Source organism: Mustela nigripes, chromosome 13, assembly GCF_022355385.1.
Source record: "Mustela nigripes isolate SB6536 chromosome 13, MUSNIG.SB6536, whole genome shotgun sequence".
NCBI classification, from domain to species: domain Eukaryota; kingdom Metazoa; phylum Chordata; class Mammalia; order Carnivora; family Mustelidae; genus Mustela; species Mustela nigripes.
Genome location: NC_081569.1, coordinates 106,698,622 through 106,724,078, shown reverse-complemented (window position 1 = coordinate 106,724,078; position 25,457 = coordinate 106,698,622). Strand labels below are relative to the sequence as shown.

At 34.9% G+C, this 25,457-nt stretch overlaps 1 protein-coding gene across 2 annotated transcripts in view; it reads right to left on the bottom strand.

Moving 5' to 3' along the window:
- The window catches only part of SLC38A6 (solute carrier family 38 member 6), a 61,810-nt gene that overhangs the window by 15,317 nt on the left and 21,036 nt on the right, over window positions 1-25,457 (bottom strand). For both annotated transcript variants that reach the window (XM_059373333.1, XM_059373334.1), the window contains exons 6-8: window positions 14,216-14,294; window positions 4,103-4,185; window positions 3,573-3,631 (exon numbers count right to left, since the gene is read on the bottom strand). In XM_059373333.1, coding sequence (XP_059229316.1) covers window positions 3,573-3,631; window positions 4,103-4,185; window positions 14,216-14,294 — 221 coding nt within the window. The remainder of the gene's footprint in view (window positions 1-3,572; window positions 3,632-4,102; window positions 4,186-14,215; window positions 14,295-25,457) is intronic.

Genomic DNA, 25,457 nt, shown 5'->3' with positions numbered 1-25,457 from the left:
TTGTTGCTTTTCAAAGAATAGTTTTAAAGAATGCCACCATTTTTAGAAAAACTGAATAAACCTATTGTAAGAGGGTTCTCTTACAAATGAAAATAAATCCTCCTTAACCTAAGCAAAATTGCCTTGATTTCCATAGTACCACCGAGGTTCACATAAAAGGTGGAGGCTCTTGATTCTATCCCATGACTCTGTGGGATCCATAGAATACTGAATTTCATACAAAGCAGCCAGTAATGTATTTATACCAGTGTATATTAAAAACTAGTAAAATTGAATATTAGGTAAATGAGAAGAATCTACCTTAAGATTTGTAAGCTAGCAACCAATGCTAGGATTGGGAAACTGGCAGCCATCAGATAAGCTTTTAAATATGAGAGTAAAAAATTAAAGTCGTCTTTGATCAGAATTTTAAAAAAAGACTAAGTTACGATTTACATTATTTGGAGAGTGTAATTTAAGAAAGTAAAAGGTTTATTGACTGATTTTTTTAAAAAAATTTATCTTAAGAATTTAAAAAAATGTAATATAGATATTATATAGATTTATAAATACATATTGACCAAAACAATAAATGGAGCCATTGACACCATTCCAAAAAGTCTGGGTTGATATACACATGTATCCTTCCCTAACCACTATGTATTTCTAACCTAATTATTTAGAAAATATAAAATAAAAGTCACAATTAAAAGGAGCATTTTTTAAAAAGTGTACAGTGTCTTCACTGTGTCTTCACTGTCCCATTGTAGACCAAATTTAAGCTGTGCTCACCAGTAAAAATTTGAGCAGATGGTTTGTAAAGCATTACAATAAGTACAGAATAAGGGTCTTATTTCCATATGACTGTACAGTAAGAAATCTGCATCAAATTTAAGAGTAGCTGCCAGGACAGAAATGAATATTGTGAAAACTACAAAAGACATGCCATATCAATATATTTCACATGCTTCAAACTACTGGCTATAAAACCCAATTACTCTTACCTATGCAATGCTTGGATTGCCAATTATCTGTGAGGAAAAAACCGAGTGTTATCTAGACTGATTCTCTTTCACATCCATATGTTCCTTTGCATACATAGGTCATCCCTAACCATACAGATGTTTCTCAACCATCAGTTTATGAAACTGGACTACTTTCTAGCACCATATAGAAAAATAAACTCAAAATGGATTAAAGACCTTTAATTAGGAATACACATGAGACCTAAAACCATAAAATTCCTAGAAGAGAACATAGGTAGTAATTTCTCTGAAATCAGCCATGGCAACATTTTTCTAGACATGTCTCCTAAGGCAAGGGAAATGAAAGCAAAAATAAACTATTTGGACTATGTTAAAATAAAAAGCTTTGGCACAGTGAAGGAAAAGCACAACAAAAAGGAAACCTACTGAATGGGAAAAGGTATTTGCAAATGATATACCTGATAAAGGGTATTCAAAATACATAAAGAACATATACAACTCAATGTCAAAAAACCAATTCAATTAAAAAATGGGCAGAGGACTTGAATAGACATTTTCCCAAACAGGACATATAGATGGCCAAAGGACACATGAAAAGATGTGTCTTTTTACTAATTATCAGGGAAATGCAAAGCAAAACCATAATGAAATGTTACCTTATACCTAACAGAATGACAAAATAAAAAAGACAAGAAATAACAAGTCCTGGTGAAGATTTAAAAAAATACAACCCTTGAGCACTGTTGAAGGGAATGTAAATTGGTACAGTCACTATAGAAAACAATATGGAGTTACCCCAAAATATTTAAAATAGAAATACCATATGATTCAATATTCCATTACTGGGTATTTACCCAAAGAAAACAAAAACAATAATTCAAAAAGATATATGCACCCCTACGCTTATTGTAGCACTATTTACAATAGCCAAGATATGGGAGCAACCTAAATACCCATCAATAGACAAATAGATAAGAAAGATGGGTGTGTGTGTGTACACACAATGGAATATCACAACGCCACAAAAAAGGGTAAGGTAGTGCCATTTGCAACAACATAGATGGACCTAGAGGGTATTTTGCTAAGTGAAATAAGACTGAAAAAGACAAATACCATATGATTTCACTCACTGTGGAATCTAAAAAAAAAAAAGCAAACCAAAAAACCAAAAAAACACCAAATGAATAAAAAACATAAAGCAGAATCAGACCTATAAAAACAGAGAACAAACCGATAGTGGCCAGAGGAAAGCAGGGAAGAGGGGTGGGCAAAATGGATAAAGGAGAGTAGAAGAAATAGTCCCCCGGTTGTGGAATGAATAAGTCATGGAAATAAAAGGCCCAGCATAAGGAACATAGTTAATGATACTGAAATAGCATTGTATGGTGACAGATGACAGCTATAGTCACGGTGAGCAAAGCACAGTGTATAAACTTATCAAATCACTGTTGTACACCTGAAACTAATGTAACACTGTGTCAACTATACTCAAAAAATAAAGTGCCACTGCGAAAAAGAGTCCATTTATGGTGAGAATAACTATTGTCTCCCTTTTCAATGTGGAACCTAAAAAGTGTATGTCCAGGGGTGCCTGGGTGGCTCAGTGGGTTAAGCCTCTGCCTTCGGCTCGGGTCATGATCCCAGGGTTCTGGGATTGAGCCCTGCATGGGGCTCTCTGCTAGGCGGGGAGCCCGCTTCCCCCCTCTCTCTCTGCCTGCCTCTCTTCCTGCTTGTGATTTCTCTCTGTCAAATAAATAAATAAAATCTTAAAAAAAAAAAAAAGTGTATGTTCATGAATGTTACCTAAACTTACTGTGGTAATCATTTTGCTATATATATAAGTCAAGTCTTTATGCTGTACACATTTAAGCTTATACAGTGATGTATGTAAATCATATCTAAATTAATTGAAGGGGGAAAAAGTATATGTTCAATTCATTTGTCTCTAAGATAGAAGTCAGACAATTTGAGGTGGGGAGGGCAATGATTTTTAATGCTGATAAATTCAACAAATGATTAAATGTAAACACTGTTAAGTATTTTAGTTTTAAGAGCATCCATTAAAGTATTTCTGAACACTAACACCAGGGTTCCTTCCACTTCATTTAAATGATCTAAAGTTGTTTCACCTCTGCATCCCAACAGATAGTTCAACCTAAATTAAATGCATCCTGGATTGTTATGACAACTTGAAAATCTGGCTCGATAATATGGTTTAACTACTGAGGTGTTGTGTTGCTCCTTTGGGTACCATTTTTCTTTGACTCATTTTCAACAATAAAGAAGCGTTTAATCACATACACACCCAGTATTATACAGAAATAAACGGATACACACATCGACGCAAAGAATTAAACTTCATCTAAGGTTTTAACAGAGTCAGTGTGCTTTCCTTTCTAGTTAACCAAGAGATACTGGATTTGAAAGGATGTTCTAGCTAAGCCTCTTCAAAATAGGTACAATAATTTTGTGGAATAAAAGTGCTTTCAGTAACACACTGAAATAAAACTCTGACAGAAAACAGAGTTAAAAGATAAAAAGAAGATATTAACACAGTAAGTTCAATTTTAGTGAGGAGATAAGCAATATACTGTATTTTAAACTTACCACGAGAGCAAAGAACACCATAAAGAAAAATGATAAACTACTTGTGTAGCCAAGAAAGCCTGTAAAATAACAGTAAAATAAAAAGCAATTTATAAGGAAAGTGATCCTAACATACAGCTAAAGCTATACATCTTGGGCATGTTTTCTATTACAGTGCTTGGTATCTGGGGCTTAGGGCTGAGAATAACAACATTCCAACTATCTGTCACAGATCATTTATGCAGCTCTGTACAGCAGAATTGGAACTGGCTTACCACTAATGGTACACTGTAAGGAAAGGCTGCTCTTTAATGTTCCACTGTAAAGATTTTATTTTAGTGGGGCAGACAAAATACTACTACAAACCAAGTAATAGGCTAACTAAGCAAGGCTGAAGGCTGAACAACCTAAAATAAGTCCAAGTTCAGAATTATTCACTGTTACCACCCTTCTGCTAAAAATGTGGTACTGTGAAATTTAAAAGCCCCTTAACGTTATCTTCTTTCTTCCTTCTTTCCAAACAAAAACTGTCTTCTTCTCTAAAGACTTACCTATTTTAGGAAGAAGTGCAAGAGGGAACACAATGCCAACACAAATGATTATTAGTAGTGTTTGTCCATCAAGATACCAAGACCTAGTAGAAAAAAAAATAGTCCTATCTTAGGCACAGGAATCCAGTGCTTGTGTTTACACACACACACACACACACACACACAGTTATAACCATTACAACCACCCATTAGGAAAAGCCTACTTCCTTTCATTAAAATATATTCTTGAGAAATCCCATTATTCTTATTAATGAATTTATATTTAAAAAGGTATCAAAACAATGAGATGTCATTTTTCAACTACCAAATTAGCAAGTATTTAAAAGTAAGATAATAGTCAATGTCGGTGAGGAGTGACAAGGTGTACACAAACTGGTGAAGGTAGGGGTGCCTGGATGGTTGAATCTGACTGTTGTTTTTGGCTGTTGAATCAGTCGGTTGAATCTGGCTGTTGTTTTTGGCTCCTCATGATCTGAGAGTCCTGGGATTGAGCCCCAGGGTCAGCTTCTGCGCTCAGCGGGGAATCTGCTTGAGTATTCTCTCCCTCTTCCTCTGCCCCTCCCTCATGCTCAAGTGCACACACACTCTTTCTCTAAAATAAATAAATAAATCTTTAAAAGTGGTGAAGGTAAAAACTGTGTATATTACCTTTCTGGAAAGCAATTTGGCAAAAGATATTGAAAATTTTCAAATATGTAATACTTATAAAAGATTATTAAAAATAAACAATCAGGGACGCCTGGGTGGCTTAGTCAAGTTAAGTGTCTGACTCTTAATTTTGGCTCAGGTCATGATCTCAGGGTCATGAAATGGAGCCTCCAGATGGCCCTGTGCTGGGTATAGAGCATGCTTCGATTTTCCCCCATCTCCCTCTGCCTGCCCCCACTCCTCCCTGCTCATATGTATCCACTCTCTCTCAAAAAATAAATGAATAAATAATCAGTTGGAGTGCCTGGGAGGCTCAGCCAGTTAAGTGTCTGTCTGACCCTTGATTTCAGAATTTCAGCCCAGTTTTTGATCTCAGGGTCATGAGTTAAAGCCCTGCACTGGGCTCCATGCCAGGTGTGGAGCCTACTTAAAAGTATGATGATGTATTTGATTACTAAAAAAAACCTGAATGAACATTAACAAAAGAGCCAGAAGGATATTCTTAAAATACCAGAAGGAGACATTTCTGTGTGGTAGCAATATCAGCAATTTTTATTTTTTTCCTTGTTTGCATATAGATGGTTTCAATTTTCCAATATAAAATACATGTGTGGAAATTTTTTAAAAGTTAGAGTTAATTCCCCAAGAATTTAATAGTAAAGACTTCACTTTAGTATGTAAAGGACAAACAATTCATGAAAGAAGTACAACTAGTAAATACACATGAAGAAAAATCCAATCTCTGGTGCTAATTAAAGAAATAAATATGAGGCTGTTGAAATTAAACTAGTAAAATTATTCAACAAGTAATATTCAAGGATGTGGCACAACTGGTCCTTCAGGCATTGCTAGTGATCTTGTCAATCAGTACTACTTCTGGGAAAATAATGACATTACGTAGCAAATGCAATAAAAACATGGTACTCTAAGAAAATAATCTATAATTTAAAGAATTCTATGTGCATGAAGCTATGAATACAACATTACTGTAACATTAAGAAGGTGGAGGGAAGTCACATATATTTAACAAAAGAAAATATTAGGCCAATAAAAGCATATTCAGTGGAATGCTATGCAGCTAGAAAAAAAGACAATTTAGTAAAATGGAAAATACTAACAATGAAAATATAAAATATATGATTTTTAACAATGTTTTAAAAAGCTTTTTGAGAAAAACTAAAAGGATAAAACAGTGATTAGGTAAGAGATGTTATTATGTCTGATTTTTATTTGCTTTCTTTTCTGAATTTTCTATAATCTTTTCACTGAAACATGCACATATACACACATGAAGAGTAGTAACCAAGTATAGTTAATGTCAATATGGCAGCTGGAGCATCAAAGACAACAGGGATTTTTTTTTCCCCCAAATCAGTTGGCAGGGTGCCTGTGTGACCCCAGTGGGTTAAAGCCTCTGCCTTCAGCTCAGGTCATGATCCCAGGGTCCTGGGATCGAGCCCCACATCAGGCTCTCTGCTCGGTAGGGAGCCTGCTTCCCCATCTCTCTCGCTGCCTGCCTCTCTGCCTACCTGTGATCTCTCTATCAAATAAATAAATGAAATCAGGGTCAAATTATTTGGCAGATACTCTCAGAATTCCCAGCTGGTGAAAATGCATCCTCTTTTTCTACCAAGTAGCTAAAGTCACCCACTGACATGTTAAGTTAAGAAAATGGATACATTCCTGGAAACATAATATATCAAAATCATGAGAAATAATAAATATGAACAGAGCAATAATGAGTAAAGAAAATGAATCAGTGTCAAGAACTTCCCAACAAAGAAATCCCCAGAACCAGATAGTTTTACTGGTGAATTCTACCAAATATTTAAAGAAGAATTCATGCCAATCCTCAAACTCTTCTAAAAAACTGAAGAGAGGGGAATACTCCCAAACTCACTTGACAAGGGTAGCATACTCTTATACAAAAGCCAGATAAGGACACTACAAAAAAAGAGAACTACACATCAATATCCCTGATGAATACAGATGCAAAAATCCTCAACAAAATATTAGCAAAATGAAAACAATGGCACATTAAAAACATCATACACAATGATTAAGTTGAATTTATCCCCAGAATGCAAGAGTGGCTGAACATATGCAAATCAATAAATATGTTACAGCGTATTAACAGGATGAAAGATAAAAATCATACGATCATCTCAACAGATGCAGAAAAAGCATCTGACGAAATACAACAAAACTTTTATAATAAAAGCCTTCAACAAATTGGGTAGAGAAGGAATATACCTCAATATAATATAGGCCATATACAACAAACCTATAGCTAACATCATATTCAAGAGTGAAAGGTTGAAAGCTTTTTCTCTAAGATCAGGAACAACAGGGTGTCCACTCTCACCACTTTTATTAAACATAGTACTGGGAATCTTAGCTAGAATAAATCAGGCACGATAAAAATAAATAAATAAAAGGCATCCAAATTGGAAAGGAAATAGTAACTCTGTATTTGCAATCATATGATCTTATAGGGAGACTATCCTAAAGACTCCACCAAAATGGCTATTAGAACTAATGGACACATTCAGTAAAGTTGCAGTTAACAAAATCAACATACGGAAATCGGTTACCTTTCTATACACTAACAACAAAATATCTGAAAAAGAAATAAAACAATCCCATTTACAATAGCATCAAAAAAATTAAAATATGTAGGAATAAATTTAACCAAGCAAGTAGAAGATGGGTACACTGAAAACGACAAGATAGAACTCCAATGGCAGAATTTGAAGAAGAAACAAATGGAAAGATAACCTGTCTATGTTCATGGATAGGAAAAATTCATTTGTTAAAATGTCCATGCTACCCAAAGCTATCTATAGATTTAATGCAATCCCTATCAAGATTTGAATGATACTTTTTACAGAAATAGAACAATCCTAAAATTTGTATGGAACCACAAAAGATCCCACAGAGCCAAAGTAACCCTGAGAGGGAAAACAAAACATCATACTTCCTGATCTCAAACTGTACTACAACGCTGCTGTAGTTATCAAAGCAGTATAGTACTGGCAAAAAAATAGACACATAGGCCAATGGAATGAATAAAGAGCTCAGAAATAACTCTGTACCCATATACAGCCAAACTGATACTTTCAAGGGAGCCAAGAGCGCTCAATGTGGGAAAAGTGTCTTCCGTGAACAGTGTTAAGAAAACCAGATAAACACATGCAAAAAGTGAAATTGGTCTCCTCTCTTATACCACTCACAAAAATTAACTTGGAGTGGATTAAACAGCTTAAAGACTTAAATGTAGCACCTGAAACCATAAAACATGAAAACATAGGGGGAAAGTTCCTTGACATCAGCCTTGGCAATAATTTTTTGGATATGATACCAAAAGCACAGCAACAGAAGTAAAAATAAGTAGGGTTACATCAAACATGCAAAAAGCTTTTGCACAGCAAAACAAACAATAAACAAAGTGAAGAGGCAATCTATGGAATAAAAGAAAATATTTGCAAACCATATAATTGATAGGTGGTTAATCCAATTGAAAAATGCACAGAGGAAAACAACGGCCATTTTTCCAAAGACATACAAATGGCCAACAAGTACATGAAAAGATGCTCAACATCACTAATCATCACAAAATACAAATTAAAACCACAGTGAGAGACCACCTCACACTTGTTAGCATGAGAATCAAAAAGAAAAGCAATAACAAGTGTTGGTGAGGAAATGGAGATAAAGCAATCCTTGTGCACTGTCAGTGAGAAGGTGAACTGGTTCAGCCACTATGGAAAATAGTATGGAGGTTCCTGAAAAAAATTAAAAATAGGGGCATCTGGGTGGCTCAGTCGGTTGAGCGTCTGGCTCTTGATTTCAGCTCAGGTCATGATCTCAGGGTCTTTGGATGGAGCCTAGCAAGCAGGAGTGCTCAGCCAGGAAGCTGCTTGTCAATTTCTCTCCCTCTCCCTACCTCCCCCCTCGTGTACATGCATGAGCTTGCATAAATAAATACATCTTTTTAAAAAATTAAGTGATCCTGCAATGCGCTTCTGAGTGATATATCCAAAGGAAATGAAAACACGATATTGAAAAGATATCTGCTTTTCCATATTTATTGCAGCATTTACTCACAGTAGGTAAGATATGGAAACAACCTAAGTGTTTGTCAATGGATGAATGAATAAAGACGTGGAGGTATGTATGTAGGCATTTATTTTTAAATACCATATATATATAATATATGTGAAATAATGGAATATTATTCAGCCATGAGAAAGAAGGAAATCTTGCCATTTGTGACAACATGGTTGGATTATGAGGGTGTTATGGTAAGAGACAGAAGTCAGGCAGAAAGACATCATTACTGTTTATCACTTACATGTAGAATCAGAAAAAGCCAACCTCGTGGAAACACAGTAGAATGGTGGTTAGCAGGACTGGGGGTAGAGGAGCCAAGGGAACTGCAATGTTGGTCAAATGGTACAAACTTACAGTTATGAGATGAGTAAATTCTGGGGATTGTGATTGTAGTTAACAATAATAACATACCTGAAAGTTGCTTAGAGAGTAGATCTTAAATCTAACAGTGATGGTGGGGTTAGCTAACACCACTGTGGTAATCATACTAGAATATAAAAGTGTATCAAAATGTTGTACACCTTAAATTTATACAATGTTACATGTTAATTATATTTCTTTTTTTTTTTTAAGATTTTGTTTATTTATTTGACAGACAGAGATATCACAAGTAGGCAGAGAGGCAGGCAGAGAGAGAGAAGAGGAAGCAGGCTCCCTGCTGAGCAGAGAGCCCGATGTGGGGCTCAATTCCAGGACCCTGAGATCATGACCTGAGCCGAAGGCAGAGGCTTTAACCCACTGAGCCACCCAGGCGCCCCGTTAATTATATTTCAATTTAAAAAGAATGAAAGAAAAGGTTTTCCCCCACATGGGTTTCAGCCCCTGGCTTCTAACATGGACTTCATGATTCACTGTGTCTCTTTTTTATTCCTGGTTTCAGAGAAAATCCTTTGTAATCTATCTTTAGTGGGTATTGGTGGGTGCCAACAACTTCCTTTTAAACAGAACAAAAGAGGGAGCAGCAGCAGAAATAGCACCATGATCACAACTTTCCCTTTATCACTCTAATTCATGTCTTTAGGAAATGCCTGTGTCAGATCCTAAAACCTGTGAGTACTAGCACAAGTATCACTAGTACTCACAGACCCAAAGCTGTGCTCCCTGCATTTATATGAGCCTCTCAATCCCTGTATGGAGGAGGACCTAAGGGTACAGATATTAAGAATACAAAATGATACTGCGCAGGTTCATCTTCTAGTCACTCTTGAGTAAGTATCAAAATGGGAACCTCAAAACATCCCTCATTGAGGAACACTTTGCAACTAAATTTCTGGAGCCGGCAAAAAGCCCAGGGCTCTACACTTAAAATCTTCTTCCTTCAGGGACCCAATATCAGAGCCAGACAATTGCAGTGTCAGGAGGAAAAAGACCCAATGCAGCAGCAGAGCAGATTCCATGTGTTAGCTCTGTTGTCCCTACCATCATGAAGGTGGAGTTGTGCAATGGGCACATTCATCCTTAGGATCCAAAACTCTTCTCTTGCATAAGAATAAACATTTTGAAATCCTGAACTTTACAACTTATACTATTATCACTAGACTATGTCAGACCACAATTCACTCTTGCCCAGAAGCCACAAGACTGCCCAGAGTACTGAACTGTGGGACTGAAAACAACGTCACCGCCTCTCAGCAGTCTCTCAGCGTCACTGTTATGGTATGTTAGTGCAAGAAGAGACCTCAGAGATCCTTTGAGTCAACAACTTCATCTTATATGTCTGTAAAAGCAGCAAAAAGATGAGAATGATCTTAGTGACAGGAGAAATGGAAATAATCTCTACCCCCCTCCCCTTTTAAATGATTTATTTGAGAGAGAGAGAGAGAGTGCGCATGCACACAAGCAAGGGGAGACATAGGAGGAAAGGGATAGAGACAGGCACAAGGCTCCATTTCACAAGCCTGAGATCATGACCTGAGCCGAAACTAAGAGTAGACGCATAACAGACTAAGCCACCCAGGCGTTCCTGATCTCTATTATTGAATAGTCACTCTTGAGTTTACGGTATTTTTCAGCTACTGCCTCATTTTTCTCAAGATGGTGCTTTCCTTTACACTCTCCTAGTCACAGGATTGAATTTTAAATTACTAATATCAAAAGAACTTTATTGCAAAATATAATTTCTCTATCCCTGGCTTGGCTTCTGGTTATTATTAATCATTTCTTATACTTATTAAGGTAGATTAATAAAGCCAATTATAAACACAGTGCTTTTATTTATCATTCAACTATAAGGCAATTCAGTAACATATACTAAAGGTAGTTTAGATTTGATATGCATGTCACAGGCAACTGAATTGTGTTTGGCAATGGATATTTTCCAAAGAACAGAGATGATTAAACTTGGAAAATTAAACCCAGCCCGAGAAATACAAACCAGCAAAAAGTAATCTCCAAAAGCACATATTAAATAAGTATATTTTATAAATCAAGATTTTAGAAGAATATACTACCCTTAAATTTTTTCCTAAGAGGAGAAAAAGAATTATCTAACAGAACCCCTGTTTTCCTACTGTAATCTAAATATGCATTCCTTTAAGCCAAAAGAATTAGAGTAAAAGTTTTATACTTCCTAGAAAACTTGTTTGATCTATGGATTTAATCCTATATGATAAAAATGTTCCAAGTATGAAATATAGAGTATAAATCTTTAGCTGTATTGCAAATGCTTTGGCATGCAGATGCTTTTTTCCATATTTTAATGAAAACCAGATTTATTTATAAGTTGCTTTAATTTCATTCTCGAATGGAATGGAACAAGAGTATCATATGTTCTGAATTAGGATCTTACTCACATCCCATATCAATTATGTAACTCAAATGCAAGACAACTTAATTGTGTCAATCATATTCCACTGACAAGATCATTAAATGTTAACAGAGAGCTTCCAACTTTTAACAGCCATAGATTTTTAAAATATAAATTATTCTCCAAAAAGTACAGATGCCTCATACAAGTTTGGGATAAGTATTATAGCTTCTGACTTCTAACAGTAATTGTTGAAATTAGAATATTATGAACATAAAGTTTCTTTTTGATAACATCTTTATAAAGGCTTATATTTCACAAAGGTACATCAAATCTCACAGAAAATAAGCACACATGAAAGACCTTAAGTGCAATTTATTGTCAATCAAACCCTAAAATAAAAGCATAACAATATCACATTGATCTCAGATTTTAGTATATGTGCTGCCGAAGCGAGCACTCACATTGATCTCAGAAAAAATAATGCTACGTAACTTTATTTAGAAATAAACTGTCCTAGGTAGTTGTCAATTACCATAATATTTGTTTCTTAATTATTTTACAGCATTAAGCTTTGAAGATTGGTGATTTATCTGCATTCTAACCACTTAATACAGTCTCTTATTGGAGTTTTTTACAACTCTGAAATATAAAACAAGCAAATGTACTTCATGTATAAAACAAGATGAGGCTGTTAGAGAGGTGTACAATTTTCAACAAAACAGAGATGATGCAAACTGGTCATAGTATTTTGAAGTATACCTTAAAAAATTCATTTCTGACATATAAAAATATCATTTTAATCAATTTTCTACTAATATGAGTAAGATGGGGGTTAATTTTTATTTTTTTAAACAAATGAGGAAAAAACCCAACAAAATAAATGGTAACTGATTTAAAGTGAAAGCTATGGCAAAAGTATCACATTTAGAGAAAGAAGACCTAAGTTTTAATAGCAGTTCTGTCTCATACTACCGTAATTATTTCTAAAATTTTATAAGCATGTTATCCCTCCTCTTTCCACAAGGCATATAGCAATTAAAAAAATGTAAAAAGAAGTCACCAAATTCAGGAGCAGGGAAAAGGCAAACACGTGACAACTACTGGGATTAACAGTTTATGCAGTATATTCAAATTTGACTCTGACCTCCCTGGCAGAGCAAACAAGGAAAATCGACCTTAATATAATTATTATTATTGAAATTTCTTTATTTTTAATTGAGGATGTATCTGACATTCAACATTCAGGAATTTAATTCTCCACATTTACACTATGCTATCAGCTTACAAGAGCATATATATATATATATATTTATAAATATATAAATGATGATCAAATAAGATATTATATATATATTTATATATATATTAATATAAATTAATATAAATATATATATAATATCTTATTTGATCATCTCAACAACTTTCTTAAGAAGGCAATATTGGTATGTCCATTAAGACAGGTGAAGAAACCTAAGGCTCAAAATTAAGTTGTATGGCCAGAAGAAGTAAAATCAATTACCTGAGGTCACTGACATGGATAGAACACATGTCTCCTTACTCCTCGTCTAACATTCCTGATTCTACTTCTCATTGCCTTGAGTTCTTAGCCCTACACTATAAATTTGTCACACAGAATTTTTTGAGTAATGGAAATTGTCCTGAATATTTTTACAGCAAATGAAAAAGTGAACTTCACATAGCTCTTTCTTATAGCAATTGTTCATCAAACTAAGGGCATAAAACTTAAATGAATATGGAAACCCTACAAGCAATAAAGTACTACAGAAAGGCACAGTATCTTCTGATGATGAAAAATCATTAAAGACTTCCAGTTCCTATTCAGATCTAAAGTATACCATTCTTGCCTTTTATATAAATATGTATTTGCAGTTGTCTAAGTAGAACTTTTTCATGGAAGTCGAGTTGTAAAAGCTAAAAAAGTTTAAAAATTTGCCCTGCAGTCCAGAACAAGTACAAATATTAGAGCAAAACAACCAAATATTTAAGTCCAAAAGTCTGATGGGTTTTTGTGTTGTTGTTTAGAAAGTGTGTGAAATAACTTGATGACACTTAAAAAAATTTATTCTCTCTTTTCCAGTGTATTTTTCTAAAAATTTCTTTTCCTATGCAATGAAAGGAAAAGTAACATAGTTTGCTTTTCCCATAGAAAGAGATGAGTCAATAGTCTTTAGAACCCAGTATTTTATAAATAATAAAGGAGAAAGGAAGTATAATGTGGTTTAGTATTGTTTATAGTATTGTTAAAAACCAGGAAATGAAATCATTAAGTCCCTGCAAATCATTTATTTTTTCAAACCATGCTTTAGAATAGCAATCTCACAAGTGCGGCTGTAACTTTACCACCACGGTTTGCGGAGAAGTGACAGCAGTGTGATCCCCTCCCCCCCTTTGTTTAAGACATTTATACTCCGTACTTCTCACCATTCCCCATTCCTACCTGAGTCTTTCACAGTCCCAGAAATTTCTCCCTTCCTATTCTCCAAGAGAGAGTTCCCCCCTGTCCTGCCCATTTTACCATATCATTAATAAATACTTATTGAATTAACAAATGAGTGGATACAACATGAAATATTTTTTCTTACCCAGTATGGTCTCCAGACAAAAATTCTGAAATAGCAGCAGGAAGCTCTGTTTTAATAATTAAAAGATAAGATGACATAGCTGCAAAAAGGATAAAAATAGTTCCTATTAGAATTCTATAATTTTTAGTCATTTAAGAATAATCTATACAGAAACACAGATGTCCATTAGGACTTTGACGACATGTGGAAGATTAACTCATACTGCACTATCCCAAAGGTATAGACACACCAGGAATGGAGATAAGTAACTTTGCAGAGAATAACTGGTAGTTCATTAAGTAGTCTTTGTTTACATTTCAAACCCAATACAAACTGTTTAGGTAAGAGAAATGGTTTAATTACAGGCCATTTACAAATAAAATTTTCTTTGAAGTTTTGCATAAATTTGTGTATGTTTTCAACCCTGTTCAAGGCATCAGAAGTTAGTTTAGCAATAACTGATAAAGAAGCAGGAGTTTAATAAGTACAGCTAATAATTTTGATTACTTGTTTCTTCTTACTAGAGAGAGACAGGCCCCCAGAAGTCTCCCTCTCTCCCACTCCCTCTTCCTTTCACTGCTTGCCCCCAACACACATAACATTATGCATGTTATTATAAAACAGAAATGAAATGTATTATGAATTACATTTTAAATTGTCCCTAAAAGTGATTAGAAAAGATTCAATGGAAACCATTATGCATATTAAAGGGACAAGACTTACAACTTTTATTCCATTTTATTAACAGTTGGGATCACCTTTATTATGCAATCACAACCTGAAGCTAACACTGCTTCTTATATTTTAACTGACAGGATCCAAGAAAGAACTAGCTTTTTTAGCATTTTAATAATGATCCTATTTCTGATGTAGCTATTAAAAAAAAACAAATCCTATAAACCTTCTATCATATATTAGGAAATTTTTTAGTATGGTCACAAAATATAGAACTCACTTATAGGTAAATACTTGAGTTTAAGCTTATATGTTTAAGTATATAGTAACCCAGATGACTGGAATCAGATCTCAGTTTAACAGAGTAATAATCTCTCTTTCCCCCAGAGATTAAGGATATATTAAAAAAGGTCCAACAAGAATATATCCAAGAAGAATAAAGAGTGTACTCTGTATGCACATTAATTTTATTACTTATTTATATTTCAGGAAACATTTCAGTTTCTCCTTAGACCTACAAAAACTAAGAAAACAAATGAATGCCAAGTCTGAATGGTAAAAACTGATTAAAAGGTTCAAATGTTTAAGAAGAAGAGTGTGTTTTTTTCAAACAACATATGTAAACATAGCTAAATTTTTCCACAATTATTACAGTGCTGTGTGGCTAAGGAAAAAAAGGAAATATACTAGTTGCTATATAAATTTATATGAAGATAGACAATAAGCAGATACACATAATTTTTTAAGTAAAATGACATACCCATGGCAAAATAAAATTTAGAATAGTTAATACTCACTTCTCTGTAATGAGAATACATATATATGCATTTTCCAGTTTATGACTGGAAAATTTATTCTTCCCCCAAAATGCAGTTGTTGAAGTACAGCTTTTTCCCCAAGAAGTACAGTACCTTTCTTCAAACTCATTTTGTTTGGGGACATTACAATGATTATATATGAAAAGGTGTTCTGTATTGTTCATACTGTCAAAAGGAAAAATGCTATCAATTTGGCACAGAACAGAAGGAAGGTTTCGATTAACCTCCTCCACTCAAGGATTTGGAGGTCTGTGTTTATAATACTTTATCTATTCCAAAGAATCACACACATATGGTATAATGAAAATCATGAGCTGAATTTTCTGAAACTGGCCTAGAGCTGTTTAAATGAATCTTGCAAGGAAAAAAAGAGGGAAAAAGTACCTTGAACAAAAGGAATGCAGACTTCCTATACAATGTAATTTATTATCTGACCATCAGTCTTTCTTGCTTGGATTAATCCAACACCACATGCATTTCTAAAGTTTCAGACATTCATCTCTTTCAGTAATTTTCTATTATTTCTTTTAGATCTTTAGTTGTAAAAGCTTCAATGAATATGATATCGTATTTCTTTCTAATATACAATCTGTCATTCTTCCCAGAATTTCTATTAGCCCCTGGCTAATCATCTGATCACTTTTATCCTCTGTTGTAGCCTTAACTCTTTGGTTTTCAAATGGGAGTCCTATTTCATTAGATTCCAGTCTGAAGAATCATGTATATTTCAAGAAACATGAACTCACCAAACATATGTTTCTCTCTCAAAAAGAGATCTCAGCATACAAGATATTATAAAACATGTAAAATACTGCTTCTTTCTTACCGAATGCTGGTGTTTGTTTTAAGAGCTACAAAACCACACAACTCCCGATGAGGAAAAGCCCCACTAATTAAGCAGGTAAAACAAAAACACTATCCTTTTTACTGTCTTAATCATTTTTTCTTAACCACAAGTAAACTTCCATTCGAGGACCTAGCACCTTAACATATTATATATAATACAAAGAAGAAATAAAAGAGATTGCCAAACATGCAGTAACTTAGGAAATATATCTTAGATTCACATAAAAAGGATAATTAGCTTAATAAAATAAAATAAGAAAAGTTTTAAAGATGTAATATCAATAGTAAGGCTCATATACCCATTGTTTTTAACCAAAAGGTTCACTAGATCAAACAGCTGCCTGCCAGAGCTCTTGTCTCATGTCTTCTATTAATGGCATAAGGAAGTGTTTAAAGACTTATTTTAGAGACAGGTCATAAGCAAGAATTTGTAAATGATTTTTGCTGACATCAATACATAGCATAGACTCCTAATACAAGACACACCACGTTGTTCTCTAAATTAACAGCTGTAACAGGGTCATCCATTTTAGCCTTCATTATGGTTAAGTGATTCTAGCCCACCGACTAGCAAGCCAGAAGACTTGGTGCTAGAGACATACCTTGATGACAGGTATTCAAGCCATTACAAATCATTTACTTTTACCACATAAACTAAATAAGTATTCTTTTCTCCTTCATCTTAAACATAACTAGTAGAACTCATTTAATGGAAACTACCCTGGGAAGGAAATTTTTAAAAATCTGTCAATCTAATCACAACACAGAAATTGAAAGTATTCTTTGAAAACCATGTGGAAAAGCAACTGTTATATTAAGAAATGACTAAAATAGGGCAAAATCTGATTAGGCAATAGCAAGTAGTAAGATATTAATATTGGTTGATCTAATCATAGAAGAGAAACACATGAACTGGGAACATGGATGTTGAAGGGAGAGATGTCAGAAACAACAGAAAAGGGGAAAGCGCCTTGTTGAGAGAAGAATCATAACAGTGAACATCTGGGGGTTCTGAATGCCTATTCCATGCTTCACCGTATTCTAAGTGATTTGCAAGCTATTTTCTTAATTAACCTCTACCACAAAACTGTGAGGTAGATATTTATTCCACAGATACAGAAATAGAAGCACAAAGAAGTAACCTGCCCAATGTAGTGATAGTAGAAACAGTCAGTCTGGCTTGAGAAATGTGCCCTATTAACTATCAGGGAAAAGTGCAGGAGCAAAGCGAAGAAGAAATCACTACTGCAAAGAAAAATAAGGGAGGTCTGTCAAAAGGACCACTCTCTAGAATTATTTTGCGTCTTTTTCATCGGCATTTAAATGACAAATGCTTACAAATAGTGATGTCAATGGGTAAGATAAAGGAAATGAATGAGAAGTCTTAAAAATACTACATTCATTTCACTTTGACATATTTTCAATGTAATTTATTTCAGCTTTGTAGCTGGTTTGATAAAAATTATTAATCCAAAAGTCCTCAGATAAGCTAAGGAGTTTCCTGAGGGCCTCTACTGCTCATCTACCACTATGATTCTAATGCATCTGCAACTATTATTGTAATTCAGAAGGAAAAGCTTCCTATTCTCACACATTTGAGATATTAACATCAAACTGAAATGAAACAAACAAAACTCTTCCCCAAACCCCTGAACTCTCATGGACTATTTTTCCCAGGACTCCTTAAAAAAAATTAAAAGCCTCATTTGGAGTCTGGGCCTAAGAAATCATTAGTTTGCAAAAATAATTACCCTTTTTGTTAAACTCTTAAAATACACGTATGAAGATAAGATTACATACAGCTATTTTTAAAACAGAATGAGGTTTTCAGCACTTGGAAGAAGTTCAGCAACTTCTTAAAGGATTAGTCAGCCAGCCCTAAACAGATGTACTATGGGAGGAAATAAGTTTGCCTTTCGATCTGAGAGACTCAGTTTTACTTCAAACATGTTTTTAGTCATGTATAGCAACAGGTTTATTCTACTCAACTTGTCTTATTAACCTGGTGTCCCTCTTAAATGTCCAAATGCCAGTGAGAGTCTATCCCCGCTCAAAATAGTACACAAGACAACCTCTCTTTCTAAAACCCCCCAAAATGTCATTTCCTTAATTTGTACATAAATGGAAATCAAAATACATGGAGGAAAATTTTCACCATAACCCCAGGAAAATGTTTATCTTTGTTTTTTATCATTTATCAAGATCTTAAATTTGAACACAAAAGGAGAATATTTACTATTCTGAAATCCTCCAATAAGCTTCAATAAGTCACAGGAATAAACAGTACAGCATAATGAATACAGTGGAGGATAGTGTAATAGCAATGTAACAAGACAGATGGCAGCTAGGCTTGTGGTGAACACAGCATAATGTATAAATATGTCAAATCACTAAGCTGTACACCTGAAATTAATGTAACATTGTGTTTCAACTATAGTCACATAAATAATTTTTAAAAATTATTACTAAGAAATATATTACTTTCAGAAAAAAATTTTTTAATTTTTTTGGAAAGATTTTATTTATCTATTTGACACAGAGAGAGAAAGAGAGGGCACAAGCAGGAGGAGCAGCAGGCAGAGGCAGAGGCAGAGGGAGAAGCAGGGACTTCTTCTGAGGACTGAGTAGGGAACCCACATTCCAGGACCCTGGGATCATGACCTGAGCCCAAAGCAGTCGCTTAACTGCTTAACCCACTGAGCCACCCAGGTGTCCCTCAAAACCTTTTTAAAGTGACATGTTGCCAGCAAATTTTATCTGTGAAAATAAATTTTTACTTGTGGGAAAAAAAACCTCCTTCCAAATTTCCTGCATCTTTCCCACTCTGAAGTAGTACTTTCTAGAATTTCTGGACAGTACTGCTCAGGCTCAAAGAAGCTGCAGTATGTTTACAGATGAGCTGACCAGCAGATGGCGTTGTAACAGCATGCCCAATTCCAGTCTCCCAGGGGAGAGTACAAACTAAAACATCTAAAATGACTTCACTATCCCACAAAAAAAAAAAAGGCAGAAAATAAAACCAAATAGTTTCTAATTTATTTAATATTAAATCATGAATTTTAAAAATTCTGAGAATTTGAAATTTTTATAGTTCTCAAATTATTTATACATTTCTGATGATGAGATTTAGAAATTATGCTGCCAGAGTATAAAAAAAGGCTGCAGAGTTTCTCTTAAAACTTAAGATTTCCAGACTGAGGTATTAATCAAGACTGCTGGGATAAGGTTTGTGGGATCTGTGCCAAAATGGAAAATCTAGATCATTCTAGCACTTTCAGGAAGTTCCAGTAATGTTTAGGGTTCTACTTTCAAAATATATAGCAGGGATTCAATCTTTAATCTCCTTTAAGAAATTGGGGCTTTAAAAAATTAATATGCTATTGATAGTGGTCCTTCATATTTTATAAAGAGCAAAGTAAGGATTTAACATACTCAGAGTCACTAACCTTTCCACACTTTGAGATGAGTAGGACATAAAACCAGAAAAAACATCAAGTAACTCCACTTTATCATGCATTTCTAGTTCACAGGACTTTCTCTGGTTTGACTAAAAGCAATTTGGGGTTTATGGTTTGAATACTAGGACTATTTAAGCCTACTAAATGGTCTATCTCAAGAGTTCAGATGAATGTGAAACTAACTACTTACTTAGGTTTTTAGGAAAAGAATCTCATAATGCAACACAGCTAGAGGAACTATGTGGAAACTATGTACACTTACTTGCTACTAGGGTTCTTATTCCTTTTACTAATAGCCCACCAAATCCAAACCCTAAGCCAGAGTTCTTATGCCTGTTACAGCATTAAATATTAAAACTTCCAGATGTCTCTTTTCTGACTTTGTGTCCCAGCAGCTCTCAGAGCCTAGGGAAATGGGCAGCTGGGGGCTATTACTAGTACTTCTTTCAGCTCCCTAATTCATTATTGCGGGGTGGGTGGGGGGGGATCAGGAATCGCTTGAAAGTAATAAAATACTTGCTTGAGGGCTCTCCATATTCCAAAGACAAAAAAGTTTCCATCAGCTTAGAATAAGAGTGCTAAATTTCTTGAGTCACATTTTTTTCTATCACAAAGTTTGGAGATTTTTTTCAAAGACTCTATATTTTTCCAAATAATTTGTTAGACTACACCAGTGCTCTGTGATTAATACTTGGTGCCTCATTGATGCTGGGTGAAAAAAAGGTTTCCTGTAAAGTTGTGACAGTAAATTCTTTCCTAAAGAAACTATATACTCACTAATCTATTCCATGGTCTCCTCTTCCCAGCTGATCAATTCTTCTTCCTCCTAAGGAATAACTGAGCCACACGGCTGGCTTTTCCTTCTCCTTCTCCTTCTCTTGTTCCTTCTTTTCTTCCTATCATAAATATTACTAAATGCCTACTATGTGCTAGGTAATAAGAACATAAATGAGCAAATTACTTAGATTTCTGTAATAAGGAGATGTAGGGGACAACTGGGTCTTCACTGAAACATCCATGTAACAAGTATTGATCAAGAGCAATCCATGATCATTTTGACTTTAAAGGTCTCTCTGCTCCATTTTCTCATAGATTCATCAAGGACATAAAATCCTAAGAAAACTGAAAAATGTTTAAATGTTACAAAGAACAGAAGAGTTAGGAAGCATTAATCTAAGACATGATTACCTAACCTGAAAACAGATTTCAAAACATTTTATATTCTATTTTATATAAATAAGATTGAACTCTACTCAATACTTTCAGTCTTTTAATTTTTATATAATTCTAGTCTATAAATCATTCTATGGATTTTCAAGTCTCTTTCCATCATTTATATAGTATATAAGATTATCTCTTTGAGGCAAAATCTTAGACTTTTAAGTAGAAATTTTAGAATTCAACAAATATTATTTATTGAGCTCCTCTACCAGAAATTAGGTCAAGTTAGGAAAACAAATAAAAACACATAGTCCCTATATCCAGTGAGTTTTTAAATCCTCAGCATTTAATCTTTTCAGAGATTTTCAAACACTGTATCACAGCAGGAAGGATAAAGGCTTTAGAAGTAGACAGTGAAGTTGAGTCCCAGCTTTATCAAGGGGTTAGTAAAAATAAGCAAGTTACTCATCCCCTCCATGCACTGACTTCTTCCTCTGTAAAATGAGGATTTCATCTCCCTTGAAGAGTTTTAAGTACAGGGGCACCTGGGTGGCTTAGTAGGTTAAGCACCCGACTTGATTTCATCTCAGGTCATGATCTCAGAGTCATGAGATCGAGCCCTATAGCAGGCTCCATGCAGGCCCTGAAGCCTGCCTAAGACGCTCTCTCTTCCTCTGCCCCTTCCTGCTTGTTCGCTCTCACGCTCTCTCTCTCAAAGGAAGAAGAAGTAGTAGTTTTAAGTACAATTAAAGCGTCTAGTAGAATGTTTGACCTAGAAAGGATCTATGATATCCATTTTTCATTTCTAACCAATCAGGGTAAAAACTCAGACCATTTATACTAATAAGGATCATCCTACATTTCAGAAAATGGTATCAGAACCAGATTACATTCAGATGGGCATGTAATAAGCCTAAAATTTCAATGTGATGCTATATACTTCTATCATCTTATAAATATCCAACATGTTCCTAATTAATAAAGAAAAAAGGCAAAATCCACTGTGAAAAATAACGTCATATGCACGACATAGCCAGGAGCCTCCCAAACCAGTATGTTGTTTCTTCTCAAGCATACATACCTAGTAGGTGTTAAGGACTCCACAGAACCAACTTATATCAATCATAAAACTCCTTAAAACTAGAGTCCCTACACTTTAACCCCAAAGGCTCAGCAGCTGCCACAAAAGGTAGTGAAAAACTGAGACTCCCCTTTTCTGACAAAGAACAGCATCCATGAGAGCTTTCAGAACAATAGTTCCTGATGTGTTAATTACCTAAGAAAAGACCAAATGATCTTTTGAGCAAAGTATAACCCTCCTACTGAACTTAACTGTAGTAAAAATATTTCAATACCCTGAAGGAGTTAACATACCCCTCAAAGTGCCAAATTAGAATTAGAATTTGGGGGCAAGAAAGGACCAGAATGAAGTCCCTGTTACCCATCCTATTCCCACAGCGATTTAGCTAAAAGGAAACTGAAGCCAAGAGGGTAAGGGAGGGATTTCCCCAAGATACATGATTATCTAGTGGCAGAGACAGGGGTAGACAGAATTCAAGGTATTTGACTTCTGGTCCAGTGCTCTGCTCACAAGAGCAAGCTTGCACTTCTACTCTAATAAAGGAATGATTTATGCATATCTGACAAAACAATAGAAGGCAGCTCTGAAAGTATTTCAGTTTTTACTTCGTGGGTTCTCAATAAATTACCCTGTAGCCAATATGAAGAAAATCATGAGGACATTTTTCTAAAAACTAAACATTATCAGCTTTTCTGAATTTGAGGGACATTAAAAATTACCGTGACTGTTTCTAAGCCAATATTTCTTCTTTTCTCTAAAGATTTGTTTATTTGGGGGGGGGGAGAATGTGCACACACGTGGGGGTAGGGACAGAAAGAGGGATCCCCCATGGGGTTCAATCTCACAACCCATGAGATCATGACCTAAGCCAAAACCAGGAGTTGGCAACTTAACAATGCCACCACCCAGGGACCTTAAGTCATTTTTTTCTTAAAAAAGGTTATAATAATAAAAAGCAAACAAGCAAATCAACATACTTAGGGCTGAGAGAATTGCTGATTTATCTGCCATCAGACGCAGGAGTCCTTTCTAGGACTTTCTTTTTTTAGAACTTTTTTTTATTTTTTTAATTTCATGTCAGCTTTTCAAATATTTAAGGCTAGTGATCAGTCTAGCCATTCCTTTTTCTTTTTTTTCTTGATAAATATATCTAGAATATTACCAAGTACTTGGACATAGCTCATACAGATCATATTCAGCTTTGTTCAGCTCAACAAAGGTTTATCAAGCCCTTGTGCTAGTTTCTGGGAGTACAAAAAGAAATGAGACCAAGCTCTTGCCTTGTAAGTGCTTACAAGAGAGTAGGGGAGAAGAACATATACAGAAATAGCTTCATTCTAATAAAAAGTGCTAAAATAGATCACGTACAATAATAGATACAAGATTAGAGAACAAGAAAGGGATGAGAGTGAAAGATACCAAGAATATAACGGTGGGCATTTTGGCAGGGTCACACATTCGGATCTAAATTCCTGGACTGAAAATACTGTATAAGGGGTATCTAGGTGGCTCAGTCAGTTAAGCGGCTGCCTTCGGCTCAGAGCATGATCTCAGGTCCTGGGATCAGCCCCAAGTTAGGATTCCTGCTCAGTGGAGAGTCTGCTTCTCCCGTTGCCCCTCCCACCAGCTCATGTGTATGCTCACACTCTCTTAAATCAGTAAATAAAATCTTAAAAAAAAAAATTCTACATAAAATGCCAAACAATAGTTCAACCTAACTTAAACAAAATGCGATGGTTCTCAGTAATAAGATAGAATAATGAGGGACTGAAAATATTAAAATATACACTCATATTAGGGATGCCTGGGTGGCTCAGCTGGTTAAGTATCTGCCTTCAGCTCAGATCATGGTCCTGGGGTCCTGGGATTGAACCTCCCATCAGGCTCCCTGTTTGGTGGTGGGGGGGGGAGGGATGTGTTTCTCTACTCTGCTGCTCCCCCTGCTTGTGCTCTCTCTCTCTCAAATAAATAAAATCTTTAAAAAACATATATACTCTCATATTAGCCATTACAAGTGTACATTTAAGCTATTATATTTGCTAAAATAAGATAAATTATTCTAAAGCAGATCTTAAATTCAATGGCATTATACAAATTTATAAAGGAAGAGACTAGTTACTGGCTTCTAGTGTGAAGATGAAGTAGTGTGTGTTAGGAGATTATTTGGTATGACACCCAAAAAAGCATTCTTCTCTTTTTTCCATGTGCATTCAAAGAATTAAAACATGTATGTTCAGGATTCCCAAAACAATGGCAGGTATAATTTGTTGTTGGAAGGTTAAGTTTTTCCTTGACCAAGAAACCCATTAAAGACTGAATTTGGTTGAACAATACTTAAAGTAAAATAGCTCAGATCTCTTGAGAATCAGAGTTGAACTTTATTAAAGCTGTCATCTTTAAATTATTTTGAACTGTTACACATAAGAAATAAGATTAAAATTTCCTCTGACCATACAATCTTGTGTAAGTTCCGAAATGCATGTCAACCTTCTCTGTGTATTTTCCTTTAAACTACTAGCATTTATTTAGCCCTCATTTAATGGTACAAGAAAATTAAGACCTTGTTCAGCACTATATACTTTCTTACAAAATATACAAACATGACTCCCATATTAAATATTTAATACATTTAGTTAGTAACTGTCCATAATTAACAGTAATTTTTGTTTCTACATGGTTCTCAATATTGGGATCTTTTTTAATGAAAACAAGATGCAAGATACATGTGAGAACAGTTCTTATTTGTTTCAGGTTTGTTTGTTAATTTTTTTAGAGAGGGAGGGGCAGAAGGAGAGGGAGAGGGAGAATCTTATGCAGGCTCCACACCTAGCACGTAGACCACTGCAGGGCTCAATCTCATGACCTTCGGATCATGACCTGCATGGAAATCTGAAGATGCTTAACCAACTGAGACACCAAGGCGCCCCAGGTTTGTTTATTTTTTAAACTACCCTGTCATTTTAAATTTCTTGGTTATAACAGGATATTACTTATCTATGCCAGATTGCCCACAGCCCAGGAAACATCACTGCCTCTGAAGCAGTAATTAGGACAAAAGCAGAGGGGAAATATTTTAGAATAACCTGGAGAATTTTTCTAAACTGTACCTTACAACACTATCACAACTACAGAAAGCCAGTGCTTTAGAGGTATATTCCAGACCTAAGAACAAGATTGAAATAAAGGATTTTCTTGGAACTAAATTTAGAAGCTACTGTCCTACA